The sequence below is a fragment of the Anomalospiza imberbis genome, chromosome 6 (genome assembly GCF_031753505.1).
Source record: "Anomalospiza imberbis isolate Cuckoo-Finch-1a 21T00152 chromosome 6, ASM3175350v1, whole genome shotgun sequence".
In the NCBI taxonomy this organism is placed as follows: domain Eukaryota; kingdom Metazoa; phylum Chordata; class Aves; order Passeriformes; family Viduidae; genus Anomalospiza; species Anomalospiza imberbis.
In genome coordinates, this window is record NC_089686.1 from 54,895,467 (window position 1) to 54,913,434 (window position 17,968).

A 17,968-nucleotide genomic window follows, 5' to 3' on the forward strand; every position below is an offset into this window, starting at 1 on the left:
AGCCTGTGCTTCACCATCAGCCTGGGGAGGGGGAAGTGTAACCAGAAATCAAAATGCTGCTGCCAACTCTAATTCCATGCCTTGCTCATTCTTGTCTCCCCATCATGCTGGAGTTCACCGAATCTAAAACTGAACACCTGATTTGGTGAAAGTATGTGAATGAACTGGAATCCAACAGCACTAGAGGGCAAGGAATGGTGAAGCCACAGTGTTCCAGCAGCATTCCAGCACCATGACTCTCCTCCACATCCCTGCAGAAAATCAACAATTCCACAGTAACAGGATGTCTGGGCTTGAATGGTGCAGCAGGAGCTTCTGGGCAAGTCAGGAGCTGGAGATCATCTTTACAGATGCCCAAACCATTCCCTGGGAACGTTTCTGTCTGCATAAAATATAAAAATTAAAAGCAAAATTATGTTGAGCCTGCTCTGCCCCATGATGCACAAATGAATCAAACACCAAACAGCAGACAGAGATTAAGAAGCAATTTCCTTTCTGCAATGTCTCTCCAAACAGAGAGGAACAGTTTTAAAAGTCTCTATTGAAATATTTAGTAAATGGTTTCAGCGAAGCTCTTCTGGATGTGGTGGTGCTGGCACATGGATGAGTCCCACATGCTGCAGTAAAAGAGAGGGTTTAACTCATTTGTGTATTTTGAATGTGTAAACCCAGGCCTTTAAAACCAGCACGAGGAGGAGAAAGTAGCGATGCCCAACTGCTGACAACAGAAAAATGGTTTTTTTTTGAGTTTTCCCAACTCAGTTGGTTCAGGCACTACTCAAACACAGCCCACGAGGTCTTCTCCACATACACATCATTCCAGTGTGAAATTAATCAGATTTGAAATCCAGTTTCCCTCTCCTATTAAGGACTAACATCTGTCAGAGCTGCCAAGATTTTGGGGTGGTTGCAAAACTTTCCTTGTCTGAAAGCACCGTGGGATCATCAGACACTGCTCCAGGTTTCCTGAGACATTATTTATCACTGCCCTCTGTTTGATGGAAAGTTGGATTGGTACTTCCCTCCTTCCTCCTGGTTTTGCCAGATGGCACAGGTGGCCTGACAAAGGGAAAGGTCACCAAAGGCAAGGGACAAGTCACCTCTGTCCAGGTGCTAATGCAGAAAGAGCAAAGGTGTCACTGAGCTGTGACCCACACAAGTGTCCATTGGCATGAAGCACCTTTAATCGACTCTAAGGTGATTAACAGAGCAGAATTAGCACAGTGAGCAAGGGGAATTAAGGGCAGGGAGCTGTCCTTGAGCCAATGCCATGGCTATATCTGCCAGAGGGAAGCCTGCAGCCCCAGAACCAGAGAGGGAGCCGAAACTGGAAGCATTAGCAGAGTTAAAAGCTCAGGAGCACAGACAGGACTGACTGCTGGGGTTTCCACTGCAAAGCTTCTTGGGGAACACCTCCACCTTCAGCTTCCTTCTCCTGGCTCCCCTCTCTGGCACAGCCCCATGGGGAGCTGTTTTGGGATTCTACTCCTGCACAAATGGCTTTTCCATCACTGGAGTCACTTGTAAATAACCAGATTTGTGCCAGTGACTCAGCTTCTCCTGTGCAGCTGATGTAAAGGGGAATAATTTCAAAATTAAGCCAAACAAAAGCTAAGGAGTGCCTCTTCTTTCCTAAACCTTCCCTGCTGTCCCTCTGGTCCATCCTTCCAGCCAGTGCTATCTCATCTCCTGAGCCAGAACACCAGTGGCAGCTCAGATTTATCACAGAATCCCAGAATGGTTTGGGTTGGAAGGGGTCTCAAAGCCCATCTCATTCCAAACCCCTGCCATGGGCAGGGACACCTTCCACTATCCCAGGCTGCTCCAAGCCCCATCCAACCTGGCCTGGAACACTTCCAGGGATCCAGGGACAGCCACAGCCTCTCTGGGCAACCTGTGCCAGGGCCTCCTCACCCTCGCAGGGAAGCATTTCTTCTTACATCTCATCCAAATCTACCCTCCTTCATCTTAACACCATTGCAAAGCCATTTTCCCTTCTTCCCCTCACATCCAGCCCACAACTAGGCTGATCATTTTCTCCACGTTCCCTTTCCCTCCTAATCCACTCCCAAAGGAGGTGAAACATTCTCTGGAAGTTATATAAACCAACACAAAGTCCAGCTGCCTTCTCAGTCTGCCTTCTCAGCTAAAGTCAACCTTCCAGCTCAGCCCAGTGAGCCTTGCACAAACATGGGAATATTGACATGACAAACAGCAAATCCGACCCCTCGGCTCCCAGCACTGGTGGCACCACAGGGATTTGTTCCTATTAGGAATGGATTGCCTTGGCAGAGCTGGCCAGCCCCAGCCGTGGGTGCCACGTGCACACTGAGAGTTGTGCCAGAACATCTTTTTCCTGGCAGGGCCACACTCCCTGAATGTCCAAAATGACTGGAATTTCCCCATGGCTGGCCCAGTGCTGCCTGTTCTGCAGGGAATCCTCTCTGCTTTGACAGATTCATCCTACAGGAAGGTCAGGAAAGCATGGAAAGTTCTGACTTTTCTGAATCCAGCTGCTTATCTTCTCTCTTTTCTTTGATTGCACTTGGAGCAAATAATAATAAAAAAAATTACATCTTTCATTTGTTGGTTCCTGGGAACAGGAACCATTCATCTCTGTGTGTGGGCATGTGGGGACAGCCTGACCTGCACAAAGACAGCCTGATTTACAGCCCTGAGCAAGCCTGGAGTAATTCCACAGGCAGGGAGAGGACACTGCCAGCAGACACAGGGAACTGCCAGGAGCAAGCAAATCCCTCTGGTCTAAATCCCAGTTTCTCAAATAGTAATATCCAAATGCTTAAAAGCACCTCACTGTGCACAACACTTACCTCCACCATCATCCAAATATACCTTTTCTCTCCCAAACTTGAAGGAAAGAGGGATGAAAACAAAATCAAGGAAGTCAAATGCATCTATAAAAGCAGATTTTTGAACTCCCGTCCCTTTGAAGCTCTTTATTTCAGCCCAGGACAGGCTGGCAGACCTTTTGTGGGGGCAAATAGGTGCAAGGAAGATTGCAGGAGGTACCAGAGGACCCAGAGACTCTGCTGAAACTCTGGTTTATTTATGAGGGGAAAACCAGCAGGAAAGTTCTGGTGGAAAAGGGTGGGAACAGGGGACATGATATCTTCTCATACCTTAGAAGCTTAGGAGCCAATGTCCCAGAGAAATTTCTGACAGCAATTCCTGCTGACATTACACCGGAAGACCCAGACATAGGAAAGCATTCCCAGTGTCTCACCTGACTAACCCTTACAGAAATCCAAGTCCTTCCTTTCCACTCTCCAGCTGCCCAATTCCCTTTCCCAGCAGCACAGGGAAGCTGCAGGAATGTTTCCCTGTCAAAAGGCTGCAGGGAGGGTCAGGAGCGGGTGGGACCTGGAGATGCTCCATTCTCCCAGGGAGGGAATGAGGGAGGGAGGACAGTCCCTGCCTGGGCTGCCTGTGCCCTCTCGTGGCTGCCTGACTTGCTGCACAACCATATTCTTGCGTGGCTTTTTAATAGAAAATGAAATGAAATCCCTTTCTGCACACAGCTCTCCCGCTGTCATCTCCCAGAGAGGATGAGATCTTCCACGATAATGTGCAGAACCAAGCAGGGAGGAGAGCAAGTGGTGTTAATGAAGCCAGAGCGACCCAAAACCTCTGCCTGCTGAGAGAAGGGGGAGACTGATCAGGAAAGAGGAAGGAAGAAGATCCTCTAATTACCCAGCTCCTGTGCAGTGCTTCAAGTCAGCAAATTAAAGGAGACACAAGCGAGCAGGAGAAGCCTCAGCTTGCCTCAGGAAGAGCAGGTACCTGCTCTGATGAATAAAAGCACCCCAAACCCCATCCTGTAGGATTTTCTCTTGCACCCCAAGCACCCCAACCCTCCAACTCCAACCAGGCTTGAAGAGGTTAATAGCAAATGTTTATTTTCCTTTATGAAAGAGCAGGGTGCAACAATCCCGCTGCTAAATGGAGTGACTTCATTTTCCTTCACAAATTGTTCTCTGCTTTCTTTGAAATGCAAGACAACCTCAGACAAGGCATTGCTCCAGTTCCTTCTGTCTCAAAGTGCTTTTCAATGTGACACCAAGGGGGAAAAATATCCCAGAAACCAAAACATCTCCTAGGCAGAGAGATCATCTCATTGCCAGTGCTGCAACATTTGTGCAGTGTAGCAGCTCATGGCACGGGAAGACATGGACAGATAGAAAGGATGGGGGAAGAGATGCAGGGGTGGAATTCACCTGAGCTGAAATCCACAGCTGGGGAAAACCAAAGCTGTGTTATTTCTCTCTCCCCTAGACAAAACCCAGCAGCTCAGTGGAAGAAAATAGAGTTCCTACTGTAATGTCCTTCAGGAGAGGATGGAATTATGGAGCTGAGGATGGGCACCAGCTTTCTGAGGGTGGCAGAGGGACAGGGTGACAACCTTGTCAGAAGTGAAAACCCCAGAGTGGGTGATGGCTGAGCTGATTCCAGAGTCACTGAAAAAATGGTTAAATTAGCTACAAAATACTGTCATGGCTTCAATAAACCTGGGTCTGGGCTCAGGACGTGTCAGGCCTGTGCATTCCTACAGCTCCAGTGACATCCCTCCCTCCCAGCACATTTTGGGGCAGGCAGGAACCTCAGCCTTATTCCTCATGTGCACACACAGAGGTCTCAGATTCCCTCCCCAGGGAATGGCAGCCCAGGAAAAGTTGTGATTCCCAGTTGACAGGCATCTCCAGGTCTGATGTAACACTGGGAAGGATCTCTGGGCTTTGGCACTGCCTAGCCTGGGCATGCTCCTCCTGGAGACACAAAGAACTCAACCTGGGAACATGGGTTCTGCCTGAAGAGTGGAAACAGGACTGCCCAAAGTTCCCTCAAGAGCAGGAACAGCTCCAAGACTTGTTTGTGGGTGAGGTTTGTCTTTAGGAGCATCATGGGGGACTTCACACCAGGGACTGTCACAGGGTCCTGCATCTGCCTCTGACAACTCCAGCAGATTCCCTGGTCCAAGGGCAAAAACCCTGCAGCCTGCTGGGAGTTAGGGAAATTCTCTGCTCCCTTTCTTCTGCTGGAGGCCCCAGGTGCACAGCTCCAGCCATTCCCCAGCCTGCATAACCCAGTGCCAAACATCCAGCTAAAAACAGGAACAAATCCCTCTTTGTGACTCTGCTGGCAACAAGCTTCTCTTGCAGGCTCCTTGAAAAGGAACAAGGAAGTACTTGGAAACAAACTGTTCAGGATTATTGTGCTCTGCTGGCATTTTCAGGGCTGCTGTGGTCAGCAGGACCTCGGGGACAGCACCCCCTCCATCCCAAAGAAACAAGTGGAACAGACAGCCAGCATCTGTCCTGACAGACTGGCTCACGAGGAAGGTCCAGAATTCTCACCCTGCACAGGCCTGGCCTTGGGTTATGCCAAAGCAGGCTGCATATAAAAACAAAAGGTTTTTTAAAAATGGATATACACTGCATATAGGAGACTCCAGAGTCCATGGATGGCCATCCTGGAGCAGCCAGGGCCAGCCCAGCTCCAGAGGCAGCATGGCTGCTGCATTCCAGTCACACTTGGAGGAGTGGGACAGCTGAAGGTGGAACTTGTGCCTCTTGCTCCTTGCTCCAGGCAGAGGAAAGGTGGGAGGGAGCAGGACAGGCACTGCACTCCAAGCCCTTCCTCCAGGAGCAGTTTCCTCCACGCTCAGGGCTCTGCTTACATCTCACTGGGATAAAATCCAAGTTTGGCCAGAGACATCTCCCTCCGGAGCCGCATGACCTCCCAGTACATCAGCTCCACTGCAAAGCACAACAGGGGCAGAGAAGGGGAAAAAAACACCAAAAATTCAGTAAGGAGGGCACAGCTGGCCACCAGCTCCTGCTCTGCTGGGCTCCCAGCATTTCCAAAGGGGATGGACGCAGGACAGGGGTATCAGGTCATCCCTTACCAGCTCCACCCCTGAGCAAAGCTCCCAGGAAGGTGATAAGGAAGGAAAAGATGCTCCCCTCCTCCCCTCATGCCTTTCTTTTGTCATTTATCTGCTTCTCAAAGACACCCCCAGCCGACCCCACTCCTGTCACTCCAAACAGCTCCTTCCAATTCCTCCCAGCTGTCTCCACAGAAAGCATCCCCCTGGAGCCAGCTCTTACCATCCTGCCTCACCAGGCCTTGCTGGATATAGCGGATGTAGGTGAAGAAGTTGCACACTGCTGTGATCTGAGGGAAAGAGGGGGAGAAAAAAAAAAAGAACAAAGATTTGAAACATTACTTTGGTGCAAGTGATGAAAATGAGTCAAACCCATTCACAAAAACCAACTTTTTGTGGGATCACCTCTTCAAAAATGCAGCTCAGGAAAGAATTAACTTCTAAAATCCTCCACTGAACTAGAGCCCCTAGAGCAACATTAACAAACGATCCACCTTCTCCCTCCCCTCCACAAAAAGGACAGTTTGTTCCCACAGCCAGGCACAGATCTGACTGGAACAGCAACAGCCTCCAAAGAGCAGAAAATCATTGTGTTTTACAAAGGGGAATTAAATAATAACAATAAAGCCAAACAATGAAAGCTCTGTACTGAATGCAATCATGGCAAACGAACACACTGAAGGTTATCTGAAAGCAGAAGGAAGAGCTCGATCTGCCCCCTAATCACCACTAAAGAGCCACCTCAACCACAGGAATGACGTCAAATCCCACAGTTTTTCCTCAATACCAGGGCTGACCCTCAGGAACTCATCCACTGCAGGGTATGGAATAATTTTGGAAGGTCAAGGCACCCTGAGGAGGTGAAGGACTCACCCTGGCCCTGCAGGAAGGGGAAATGTAGTAGTAATTCCCAGAATCCCCCAGCATGATCCGGTGCTTGCAGGTCCTGGGGAGGCCGCTCAGAGCACATTTCCTGCAGGAAAAGGGACAGACACTTCAGCAACCCAGTGGCACAGCACAGATCCAGAAATTCAGCCACCTGGAGAGATGGAAGTGAGAGATCAGAAACCACCCCTGGGTCAGGCACTGTGAAGAATGGAAAAAAACAAAAACCCTTGGCTGATATTCTTTTGCTCCTGGAAATATTCCATAAACGGCAAGTTTAGGAGACTTTAGGTGAAAGCATCAGACAGCCCCAGAGGAAACCACAGGAAATATGAAAGAGGCAAGGCTGGAGCAGAGCCTCAATGTCCCCTGGTCTCTGCACATGTCCTCCACATTCCAGGGCAGGCTCAGGTGTATCAGCTTTCCTGGTGAGATGCAAACATGCTGGCTGGGCACCAAAGCTGGCCTCAGAACAGGTAAAGCCAGCATTTGAGCAGGATTTGCACATACCAAGAACTCAAAACAAGCCAACCTCTCCTTGGGCAGACAGGAAAGGAGCTTGGCTCCCCAATTTTGAGATTTCAGAGGGTGAAAACAGCCTTTTCCATACAATCATCAGCAAGGGGTGAAGCAGTCCTTTTTTTTCTTCCCTTTTCTCCTGCTATTTCCAAGGCAGATGATTCCCATCACCACTTAAAGCAATAAAGCAGCATTTTCTAGTGCACAGTTATCACCATGTTCCTCAGGGACTCAGTAGGAAGAGGAACATTACTCCCAAACTGCAAAAAACCTTCTCTGGGGAGCCACAGGAGGTGACAGCAGAGGGGAGCAGATGTTTCGGAGAGCTCCTGAGCTTGTCCCTGGGCTTGTTTTCCACTGCTCTCAAGGCAAACATTAGCCAAGAGTGGAAGCACGGGTTCTAAGTGTCCAGATGCAAGGAGAAGTAATCATTTACTAAATATTAACACAACCTAAGAAGACTGAATTCCCAGGAGGTGCAGGATGACCAAAAACTTTGTAAACAAGATACCTGTAAGGACCCACATATTTGAGCATTGCAACACCCTGGAAAAGAGTGACTCTTGCTTGATCGGTACCATTTGGTGTAAAACCACAGCTAACGCAACCAACCAAACAAAAATTGCCATAAAAATCAGTGTTTTGCTTCTGAGAAAAAAGGGAACAAATTCCTTTTGGGTCATTTATTGCCGATGGGCTCCTTCCCATCCTGCCCGGGAGGAATTTAGACAGAGTTAAAGAGTTAGGTCAGCTCAGCAAAAGCCTCCAAGCTGCCACATAGCACTGAGTTAGTGACTTGTTAATGCTCCAGAGACCTTTGATCACTGGCTGAATAATAAATATTTCACTTACGTTAGGATTTGTGACCGGAAGCCACTGTGAAGACAAAAAAAAAATTAAAAAACCAAAAGGAAACTGATAAACACAGGATGGGTTGTTTGGGGAATAATTTGCAGGAAAGTGGTAGGAAACCTGCATGTCCCTTCTGTCACAGGGACACCTCAGAAGGTAAGAAAGGACTTAAATTTAATATGTGAATAAAATCCTTCCTCTTTGTTTGGAATATCACATCACTCCTGCTAATGGGAGGTAGCCCCAAGCTGCCTGTCACACCACCCCATGACAGGGGACAAACCAGCAGCAAGGAGGGGACAAGGCAGGGAGACACGGTCCTTACTTGGGGCCACCACACTCCTCTGCTGCCACCTTCCCCACAGGGACAGTGTGGGAAGCCACTGGCTCGATGGTGAGGGTGTTCTGCTCCACGGCCACTCGCACCAGCTCCGACAGCTGCAGCAAAACAAGGGAGAGCAGGAATGAATTCCAGGAAGGTAACACTCCAGAGCTGCCAGCTGCTCCTGCTTCTCCAGCACTCACCTCCTGCTTGGTGAAGTCCAGACAAGGTCCTACATCTTCTCGGTAAATTCTGTCCAGGAAGGAGCAGGATTTGTCCAAAGTTGGAGATTCCTTCCAGGCCTGGAACTCAGCAAATAAAATGGAGTCGATCTGCAGCGAGTGTCCCAGAGCAGGAAGAGAGAGGAATACCGTGTCACAAAGTACCTGACACTATGCAGGAAACCCATGAAACATCTGCTCTGGCAGCTGGAGAGGCTCAGACATCACAGAAGTATCTGAGGGAAGCTGCCTGACTCCAAGGATCTCTCGTGTCCCCCCCCAGCAGCAGTTCTGTGCCAGAGTGACACAGCCACCCTGGGCTGTGTGTGCCAGAAGCCTGCAGGCACCTCTCTATCCCATCTTCCTCCAGGTGGTCTTTCCTCCTTCCTGTGGCTGCAGGAAAGCCACCACACAAGCACTGAATAGACAAAGTGCATGCTCAACCCTGGCAGGAATGATGAGGGGCAAGAGGAGATTCTGTGGGATCTGGCATTTAAATCCCAGATGGAACACTGGGCAAAGCACCAACCTGACTGACAGAGCAGCTCCTACAAGCCCAACAAAAGCTTCTGAAAGGAAAAAAAACAACAAAAAAAAAAAACAACCTAAGCTGAGCAACACAAAGAACATAAGTGAACACAGCTGGAAAAGTCCAGATTCCAGCACATCCCCTCTGTGCCATGGAGTCTGCTCACCTGGGACCAGCAACAGCTTCAGAGCCACAAGATGGAAAAAAATGGAGAAAAACAAAATGAAAAAAAAATGGAGATTAGCATAAAAGGAAGCTGGAACTGAAAGGCTGGAAGTGTGAGAGGCAGGTGGGTCCCACCCATTCCCAAAGGTTGGTTACCTGCCGTGAGGAAGAGGAGAAGGAGGAAGCATCTGCTCCCAAGGCCTGCCAGCCTGGCTCATAGGTGATGTGGATAGCCTTCCCAGGGAGGATGCAAAGGAGCAGGGAGAGGAGAGCAGGGAAACCAGACTTGGAGGGCAGAGGGAGAGACAGACAGTGAAGGAAGAGGTTTAGAGAGACAGGCAAAGAGGGAGTTAAAAAATATGATACAGAGAAAGGCTCAAGTCCTCCCCTGCAGCAACTGAGCATGGCCCTCAATGCACCAGAGGGCCACAAGCCACATCTTTAGACTTCGGCTTGAGGTGCAAAAATGGAACAGAAATTACCATTTTTAGGCCCAATTTAAGATCTTTCCCATAGAGCACCAATGCTCTGAATGCCAGGTTCCTTTTTATCACCTCTCACATACAGATTCTGAGGGACAAAAAAACATCCCATCCTTGATATATAACATTGGGCACTCTGGAGGCTGAGCCCTGAGATTTGAAACCCCAGGAGATCTGCAACCTGTGGAAGTTGCCTCCAGGAAGAAATAACAGATGCAAATCTTTAACAAGCCTTTGTGTTCCCTCAACAATTCTTCACGACACAGACCACAGTTCCCAAAAAATCACTAGTGAGACATATTCCTGCAGCACATTCTTCTTCAGTTTCACTTTTCCTGACCAAGTGCCTCCTATTTTCTTCCCAGGACAGCTGTGTCCACATCTGGCTAGCAGAACTGGCTTCTGCTCAGCAGCTCTCGATATCCACTCACGGCACTGGCACCCCCTTGATCTGCCCCTCAGTGATCCCTCGACTGCTTCCTGTCCCAACAAAGAGGAAACCTCCCCAAAAGGAAGCCCTCCAGCGCCTGTCTCAGCACAAATTTAGGGAACAGGGTACAAACAGCTGCTGAGAGAGACCACAGAGCTCTGTGGGAAGCCTGAGCTGGAGCAGCGGCTCCGAGGCCGATGCAGCCGATGTCCCTGACGCACCTCTCTGCACTCGCGGCTGATGGGCTCTGGAGCCACATTCTGGCTGGCAGCTGACACCACGGCACTGCTGGTGCTCTTGTTCCGCCCGTGGCCCTTCCTGAAGCCAGCTTTGGAAGGGCTCTGCAGCTGAGGGTGCAGCTCCCGGTTCGGGGAGGACGGCGTGGATGTGATCACCAGTGTCTTCAGGGCTGTCACCTCTGCCTGCAGCATGTCAATCTGGGGACACAAGCAAGAGTCACCCTCGGCACCTGCTGGGCTGCAGTTTGCTGCACCCCATCAGACACTGAAACCACAGGGAAGCAGCTACAAGTCCAGCCACAAAGCCTCTCCCCAGCCTTCAGATGTGCCACCATCATCCAGAATTTTAAACAGCAGCTGTTTGGGAGTCTACCTCTTTCTTCCCAGGCTCTTTTCAGAACTAATAACTCCAGATAAATTTATCTCTCCTCTAGATGGAGCCATTTGAGCAGCCCTGTGGTGCAGCCATGTCAGAAAATTCCAGCTCTCCAGATTCCTGCTCTATCCTTCCATCCCAGAGCTGTGACAACTAAACTTATTATTTCTCTGTGGATCCATTTCCTTAGTGAGAGCTGGATCAGCAGCAGACTGCAATGCAAGTATGTCTGTGAGGGCTTTCTCCTCTCACTCAAGTGTCTGCTGGAAAGGGACCACAGCATCTCAGAGAGATGAAGCTGCACTTCACTCTGCTCACCCAGCAAACAGCCTGTGGCCAGGCTGGGCAGAGGTGCCACCACACCAAACCCAAAAATGAAGTCACAGAGTCACGCACTCACCTTGCCCCGGGCCTCCCTGAGCTGTTTCTCTGCCGCAGCCTGTTTGGTGTTGGCTTCTCTCACCATCTTGTGGGCTTCCTGCACCAGAGAGTGTTTTAATCCATCTGCTGCACCCCAGCTCACACAGCCAACAAGGCAGGTCCCAGACCTGCCACATCACATGTTCCAGGCAAGGAGACAGACATCCCTGCCACATCTAGGGGCTTTGTTCCATCAGCAGAGACTTCCCTCAGAATTTCCCATAGAAGGCTCCCAGTGCCAGAGCCTGGAGTACATCCCCTTTCCAGGAGTGTAGCTGGCTAACTTAAGGAGTTTGGTTGGCCAAGGTCATCTCTCACTGATAGGGGCTGCTGAGAAGAATGCCAGAAGCAAGGACCTGCCTTTCCTTGCCCTTGGGAATTGCTTTAACATTAGAACCCACCTGTTCCATACCACAGCTGTGCCTGCCCCTATTCCAACAGCTGTGACTCCAGCCTCACCTCAGCCTGGTTCCCGCAGTCACTGCAGCCTTGCTGGGTGATCCCTGCACTGGTTCCTGACCCTGACTGCTGCCTCTGGCTCTGATCCTGATCCACACTCACCACTCCATGTCTTGGTGAGGACACTGCTCCTGCCTGCCTTGTTATTGCACTTTGCTCCTGCTTCCCTTTCAGAGCAGCTGGTCCCCACTGCCTCAGGCACGGCTGTGACACAGGAGGAGCTGGAGCTCAGGTGGGGGCCAAATGGTGGAAACTGGCTTAGAAGCTTCTCCCACAGGAAGAGAGGAGCAGGATACAGCCCAGCTGGGGCCTCCCTGCAGTCTGGAAACAGCATCTGGCCAAGACCAGCAAAGGAAGGGGACAGCCCTTGGCTACATGATCTCCAAGATCACCCTGTGCTCAGGCAGACAAAATTTTAGGAGGGGGTGCTCCCTTGGCTCTCACAGCCCTACGTTTCAAAGGTACAGATGGGCTCTGGCTTTCCTCATTATCCAGTCAGATCCAGACATTAGAGCTTCTGGTGAATAGGATTTTGCCAGTATACAGCTTGGCAAGAATCACATTACAACAAAAAACCACCAGAACAAAACCAAACCAACAACCAAAAGACCTTCTGGACACTCACTGGAGCAGAGTGAATGAGGACATCCAGCATGTCCCCACCCCCAGCAATGGCTGGGATGAGCCAGGGAACCATCGCTATTGCAGAGCAGCTGCCCAGACTGCAGAGCAGGAATGGAGAGGGATAGGGAGCTGTGCTCGGCTCCAGCTCCAGGCATTCCCACATTCTGGAACCATAACTACTGTGCTCTTTATGCTACTCCACAGTTCCTAGAAGGGGAAGGTAAAGGCTTCCAGGTAAAGGCTCCACCTGCAGCACTGGCCAGCTCTGCTTCTCTAAGTGGGAAAAAACAATAGGGGATAGGAGGAAATTGTGGGAGGAGATGCCTGGAAGTCCAGAGAAAGCCTGTCTTAAAGGAGCTGGATGTAAGGAGCTTAGCTTAAGAAATGATGGGAAAAGGAAGAGGGTGGTACCTCAAACAGGCTGGCTGTTAACTCCTCCAGTTCCTGTTCCAGCTGTTCCCTGACTTTTGACAATCTCTCACATTCTTTGTCCTTGAGCTTCAGCTCCTGTGAAGGAAATGGAGAGGAACAGGAATGCTGATGCCCTGCCCTAGCCTGTCAATCACAGCCCTTCCTCTCCACCCCAGCACCTGATCCCTGACCCAAGATTCCTGTCACCACCTCTAGGAAAGCCCCCTCTGCTCCAACCTGTGCCACCCTCCCCAGGAGTTCCCCAAAACCCCAGGGCTCACCTTCTGTGCTTTGTGCAGCTCATCTCTCAGGAACTCTGAGCCCTTTTCCCGGATCTCCACCGAGGAGCTGCGCAGCCGGGACACGTTGAGCTGCTCCGTGGACTGGGGCTCATGCACACCCCCAGCATCCTGGCATCCACTCTCTGGCTCCTCTTTGTCACCTTTGGATGGCATCAGGGGCTTCCAGTGTCCCACAGCGGGTGGATTCTGGCTTTCTTCCTCAAAACTGACCTGGCTGGGGGGGTTAACAGGACAGGGAAAATGAGCATGGGGATGATCCAGAGCCTTCCTCCAACACTCACAACACATCCAGCCCCAGGCACGGGCAGTGGGAATGAGGCAGGGAGGGTTATGGGGAAGAATTTGGGCAGCAACAGCTGCACCAGTTCCTTTGCCCTGCATCCCTATGGAAGTGCTTTACCCTTTTGGCAGGGTGTCCTTATTAACTCAGCATAACCATGAAAACTAAGGACAGCTCCTCCAGGGATCCCATTCTCACCTGCTGTCTAAGAGAAACACCCTGCAGATAGATTTTTAGGATTCCAGAATACACCCAGCAGACCTAAGGTTAGACTTCCCTACTGAAGTAGCAAAAAAAAAAAAAAAAAAAAAAAAAAGAATAAGGAATACAGCTTTCTTACTCTTAATATAAAGACCCAATCCTCTGTGCTGCCAACCCAGCCTTCCTCTACCCCCTGATCCTGCTTCCGAGGGAAAAGATCTATTTTTTAACCAATTTTTAACCTATTTTCCCACCAAAATCCCCCACAGAGCTCTCTAAACCAGTGTATTTTCCCCAAGCTGAGTTGAATCCCTATTTTTTAGTTTCAGTGGCCAGCAAGCAGAGATGTCCTAGAAAGAAGAAACCAGAGGAGTCACCCAGGACACTGCACCTCACTGCTCAGTAGGGCTCTGTCAACTTCCAAATTACCACAGATGCTGGGGAAGTTTTAGGAATGGAAAGCATCACTTGAGTGCCTGCATGCAGGGTACAGCTGTCACTGTGGTGTTTGCATTTCTCCTCTTCCTCGCTGAACTCTCTCCATGGAATCTCCCTCCATTTGAAGGCAGGGGCAGTGTCCAAGCCTTCCCCATGTGGAAGTTTTCTGCCCAGACACAGACACTGCCCTACAGATTAACCTGCTGCTGCTTATCTCTGGCTCACAAGCTCTGGCTGAGCTCTGGTGCCCTTCTCTTCGTGCACCTCCTCCCACACTCCTAGCTCTTCGTGCTCCTCACCCACCACCTCCTCCTGCAGAGCAGCCATCACCTCTTTTTGCTCAGGCTCACGTTTTCCCCATCCCTTTGCCCCATCTCTGTGTTTTCCTCTCCTGCATTCCAGCCAGGCCACGCTCTTTCCCCTTGCTCTGACTCCACACAGGCTGGGCTTATCTCTTCAGTCCCAGAGTGTTCTATCACCTTTTCCACTCTAATTTCTCCCTTTCTGTGCCCCTCAAGCTGTCCACAGCCACCTTCCAAAGAGGGAACGAAGCAGCAGCTCCCAGCTAAATCAGCTCAGGTATCATAGGAAAGGATGTGGAAAAGCACACATAGAGAACTCTCTGAACACTGGGAAGTATTCATACCAGAAAGGAGAAAGGAAACCAGAGCACAGAGGACAGAAATGATAAATAAAAGAAACAGCAAGGACAGGGGACATCTTACCAGTCTATTGATAGAAACACACTTAATCTAACCCACAGGAAGGAAAAAAAATGTTGTTCCCTTATGACTCTTTAATTCTCAGCTGAAAGTTGCCTCAGGAGACAGATATTTCAGCGTATTTCCACACACTACAGAAGAAAACTGGAGGATATGGAGGAATTAAACAGTCCCACCCATACTCTACAATGCCAAAAACATATCCTGGAAAATCACCTACGATGGAATAGCTCATTCTTTCTCCACACCGTGCAAACAGAATCCCTATGGAATGCTTGGCTATGCTGGATTCTGCTCAGTGTCCAGGTGGGGCTCTGAAATCCAATCCCAGAGACCAAAGGACCACCAGAAACATTCCCCCTCTTGCTGACTGGTAGCTGTCTTTCCAGGAAAAATGGATCATACCCTAAGAGTCATGCACCGACACAAGAAAGGCAAAAAAAAAAAAAAAAAAAAAAAATCCCCAGCACTCCACAACCTTCTAAAGTTGGTTTCTGTAGAAAAAGCAAAAAAATGTGCAGGATCTGCACTTTTTCCAGTGGGCCCCACATGCTTCCTGCAGCACTGATCTGACAGGGTTGTTTCCCGTGCAAGCAGCCGCCAGCTCCCTCCAGGTTAAACTCTTACCCCCAGGCTTGGGAGCAGGGCCTGACTTTTCCATCCCCACGGGGATGGAAGCCTGACCTGCACCAGCATGGACCAGCATCACTCCAGAGTGGCTCATCATCCCATGTATGCTCAGCAGCATCCCTCAAATATTTGGCAAAGCATCTGGCAGTGGTTTATTATATTTTAATGTTATTATATTATATTATAGCAAAACACACACTGGTGTTTCTCGTCTTTGCCTCAGCAATAAAATGTCAAGTCCTGTGTCTGGGGATGCTGCTGCCTCTGTATTCCATCTCCTTACTTGGCTTCCACACAACTTCTTCCCTGTGAGGGTGATGGAATGGATTTCCCAGAGAAGTCGTGGCTGCCCCATCCCTGCAAGTGTCCACGCCAGGTTGGACAAGGCTTGGAGCAACCCGGTCTAGTGGAAGGTGTCCCTGCCCGTGGCAGGAGAAGATGAACCTTAAAACCCCTTCCAACACAAACCATTCCAGGATTCTAGGGAGAGACAGAGCCCCGGCACACGGCCGCCACTCCTTGCCCGTCCAGACCCGCACCTACCCCCGCAACATCGCTGGGTCCCGCTGCTGATGCTGCTCACGGCGGAGGCGCCACAGCCCCCATGGCCGGGGCAGCCGCACCGGGAGCGGGAGCCCGGGGGAGAAGCCGGAGCGAGAAGCGGAGACGCGCCCGGAGAAGCCGCAGCCGGAGCGGGAGCCGTGCCCGGAGGAGTCGGAGCAGGAGTCGTGCCCGAAGAGACCCGAACCGGAGCCGCCGCCGGGTCCGTGCCCGGAGGAGCCGCAGCCGAGCCAGGAGGGATCAGGAGCGGAGGCTCCGGCGGACCCGTGCCCGGAGGAGCCAGAGCGGGACCGGCTGCGGAGGCTCCGGAGCCGATCCCCAGCAGCCGCGGCCCCGCCGCCCACGTGACGCCGGCGCGGCTGCGCCCTGAGCAGGGGCCCGAGGGGTCACTGCGGACAGCGGCACGGCCGGGAGGGGACGGGCTGAGCTGGGAGACAGCGGGGTTTGTCAGCCATCAGCTCACCGCGGGGCAGTGAGGAGGCGCAAGCAAATGTCCCACAACCGTCCCTCCGCTCTGCTGATCGTCCCCGGCTCGGAATTGCTCCTGGCTCCCTCCGCCTCCTTCCCGACAGCGAGATGGGGAATGGGGGCTGCTGTCTCTGCTGCTCTTTTTTCCCCAAGAGGAGGATGCCTCACACTCCGTCCCTGCTCCAGCGTGGGGTTCCTCCCACGGGAGAAGTCCTCCTTCTCCAAGGAGCTCTTCATGCACTGCCCCAGCGTCGGTCCCTTCCACAGGGTCAGCCCTTCAGGATTAGGCAGCTCCAGCGTGGGCTCCTCTCTCCACATGTCCTGCCAGGACCCTGCTCCAGCACCGGCGCCCTGTGGGGCCACAGCCTCCTTCGGGCACGCCTCTGCTCCAGCGTGGGCTCCTCCATGGGCTGCAGGTGTATCTCTGCTTCCCCGTAGCCCCCCGCTACCAAAACGGTGCCACACAAAGCCAATTCAGAGGGGAAACCCGGGATGAAAACGCAGGAAGGTGGAAGGATGGGGTAAATCTGGCTGGGGGGAAATCGGCTGCTGATTGTTCAGGGTTTTTATACTTCAAGGGGAGCACTGGGCTTAGAACCTAACAGGCAAACCACTCCTGCTGTCACCCCTGTCCCACAGCGGATCCCATTGCCACCTGTGGATTGACTGCACTGGAATTTTGAACCAAAAACTGCTCCTCCCCTCAGAGAACATTTCTCATCCCATCCTACCTTGCCATTGCCCTGGGCTTCCCTCCAGGCAGCCGTACTCCTTTGGAGCCTTCACACACAGCAACGGCTCCCTCCCTGCTCTCAGCTTTTCCATTCTCTGCCTCTGGGACAGACCCAACACCAGAGGCAGGAGAGTCAGACATGGTGATCCTGGTGTCTACTGCAGGATTTTGCTCTGGATACCACACAGGGAGCAATTCTCTGTCCCAGCATCTCCTGGCTGTCCGTGTCACCTCCAGCCCTGCCCTACCTCATGGCTGAGATCCACAGGGACAGCACAGGCCAAGCCCACGCTCTGAAGTCTGAGAACAGAGTGTCCGGGATGTTTGTGTCTCTGGCTGCAACCTTTGCTATCTTCAGGGAACTTTTGGGAGGAGGGGAAAGATCTTCAGCTCTGCAAAGCAGCACCAGATGTAATTAGTCTTTGTAATTATTAACTACCAAGGCTTGGCCATCAGCAACCGAGGGTCCTCAGATTAGAAAGGAAGAAGTGCTTCCAGGAGCCAACAAAGGCAGGAAGGATGAGAACTGATAGTGCTGACAGGAAGCTTTGAGAGGGATGTGCTGAATCCCAGCCACTTGAGAAAGTAACTTGTCATAAGGGGGAGAGTGGCATGTGCTCTCCTCTTCTTCCCAGAAGAGAAGCAGGAAAGGAAAGGAAAAGGGAGAAAGGAGAAATAAAAGGAAGGGAAATTATGGCGAAAGAAAGAGGGAGAAGAAAAAGAAAAAGCCAGACAGAGGCTGGGAAGAGAAGGAACAGGCATTATCTTCGAATTTGGAAAGCAGAATCTGACTTGCT

General features: G+C 51.1%; 1 protein-coding gene across 11 annotated transcripts; it reads right to left on the bottom strand.

Annotated features, from left to right (window-relative positions):
- Positions 1-3,895: 3,895 nt before the first annotated feature.
- RAB3IL1 (RAB3A interacting protein like 1) lies at positions 3,896-17,777 on the bottom strand. Of its 11 annotated transcripts, none has more exons than XM_068194292.1 (12): positions 17,170-17,777; positions 13,118-13,352; positions 12,837-12,932; positions 11,323-11,400; positions 10,529-10,744; positions 9,552-9,680; positions 8,684-8,812; positions 8,484-8,596; positions 8,159-8,182; positions 6,776-6,875; positions 6,126-6,192; positions 3,896-5,774 (listed from the first exon to the last, which is right to left on the bottom strand). In XM_068194292.1, exons 1-12 carry the CDS (start codon positions 17,310-17,312, stop codon positions 5,692-5,694), a joined length of 1,413 nt encoding a protein of 470 aa, XP_068050393.1. In that variant the 5' UTR covers positions 17,313-17,777; the 3' UTR covers positions 3,896-5,691. The 11 variants fall into 11 exon arrangements, with proteins under 11 accessions (XP_068050393.1, XP_068050387.1, XP_068050398.1 ...); XM_068194286.1 differs by lacking the exon at positions 17,170-17,777 and adding an exon at positions 16,434-17,092; XM_068194297.1 differs by lacking the exon at positions 17,170-17,777 and adding an exon at positions 15,953-16,343.
- Positions 17,778-17,968: the final 191 nt, after the last annotated feature.

Excerpts from the sequence above, each read along its gene's own strand:
- RAB3IL1 (XM_068194286.1), bottom strand. The coding sequence starts at position 16,756 with ATGTGGAGAGAGGAGCCCACGCTGGAGCTGCCTAATCCTGAAGGGCTG. Across the intron at positions 12,933-13,117 it reads AGCTGCACAAAGCACAGAAG|GAGCTGAAGCTCAAGGACAA; the intron begins GTGAGCCCTGGG and ends TTTCCTTCACAG. Across the intron at positions 8,183-8,483 it reads GAGGAGTGTGGTGGCCCCAA|TGGCTTCCGGTCACAAATCC; the intron begins GTAAGGACCGTG and ends TTGTCTTCACAG.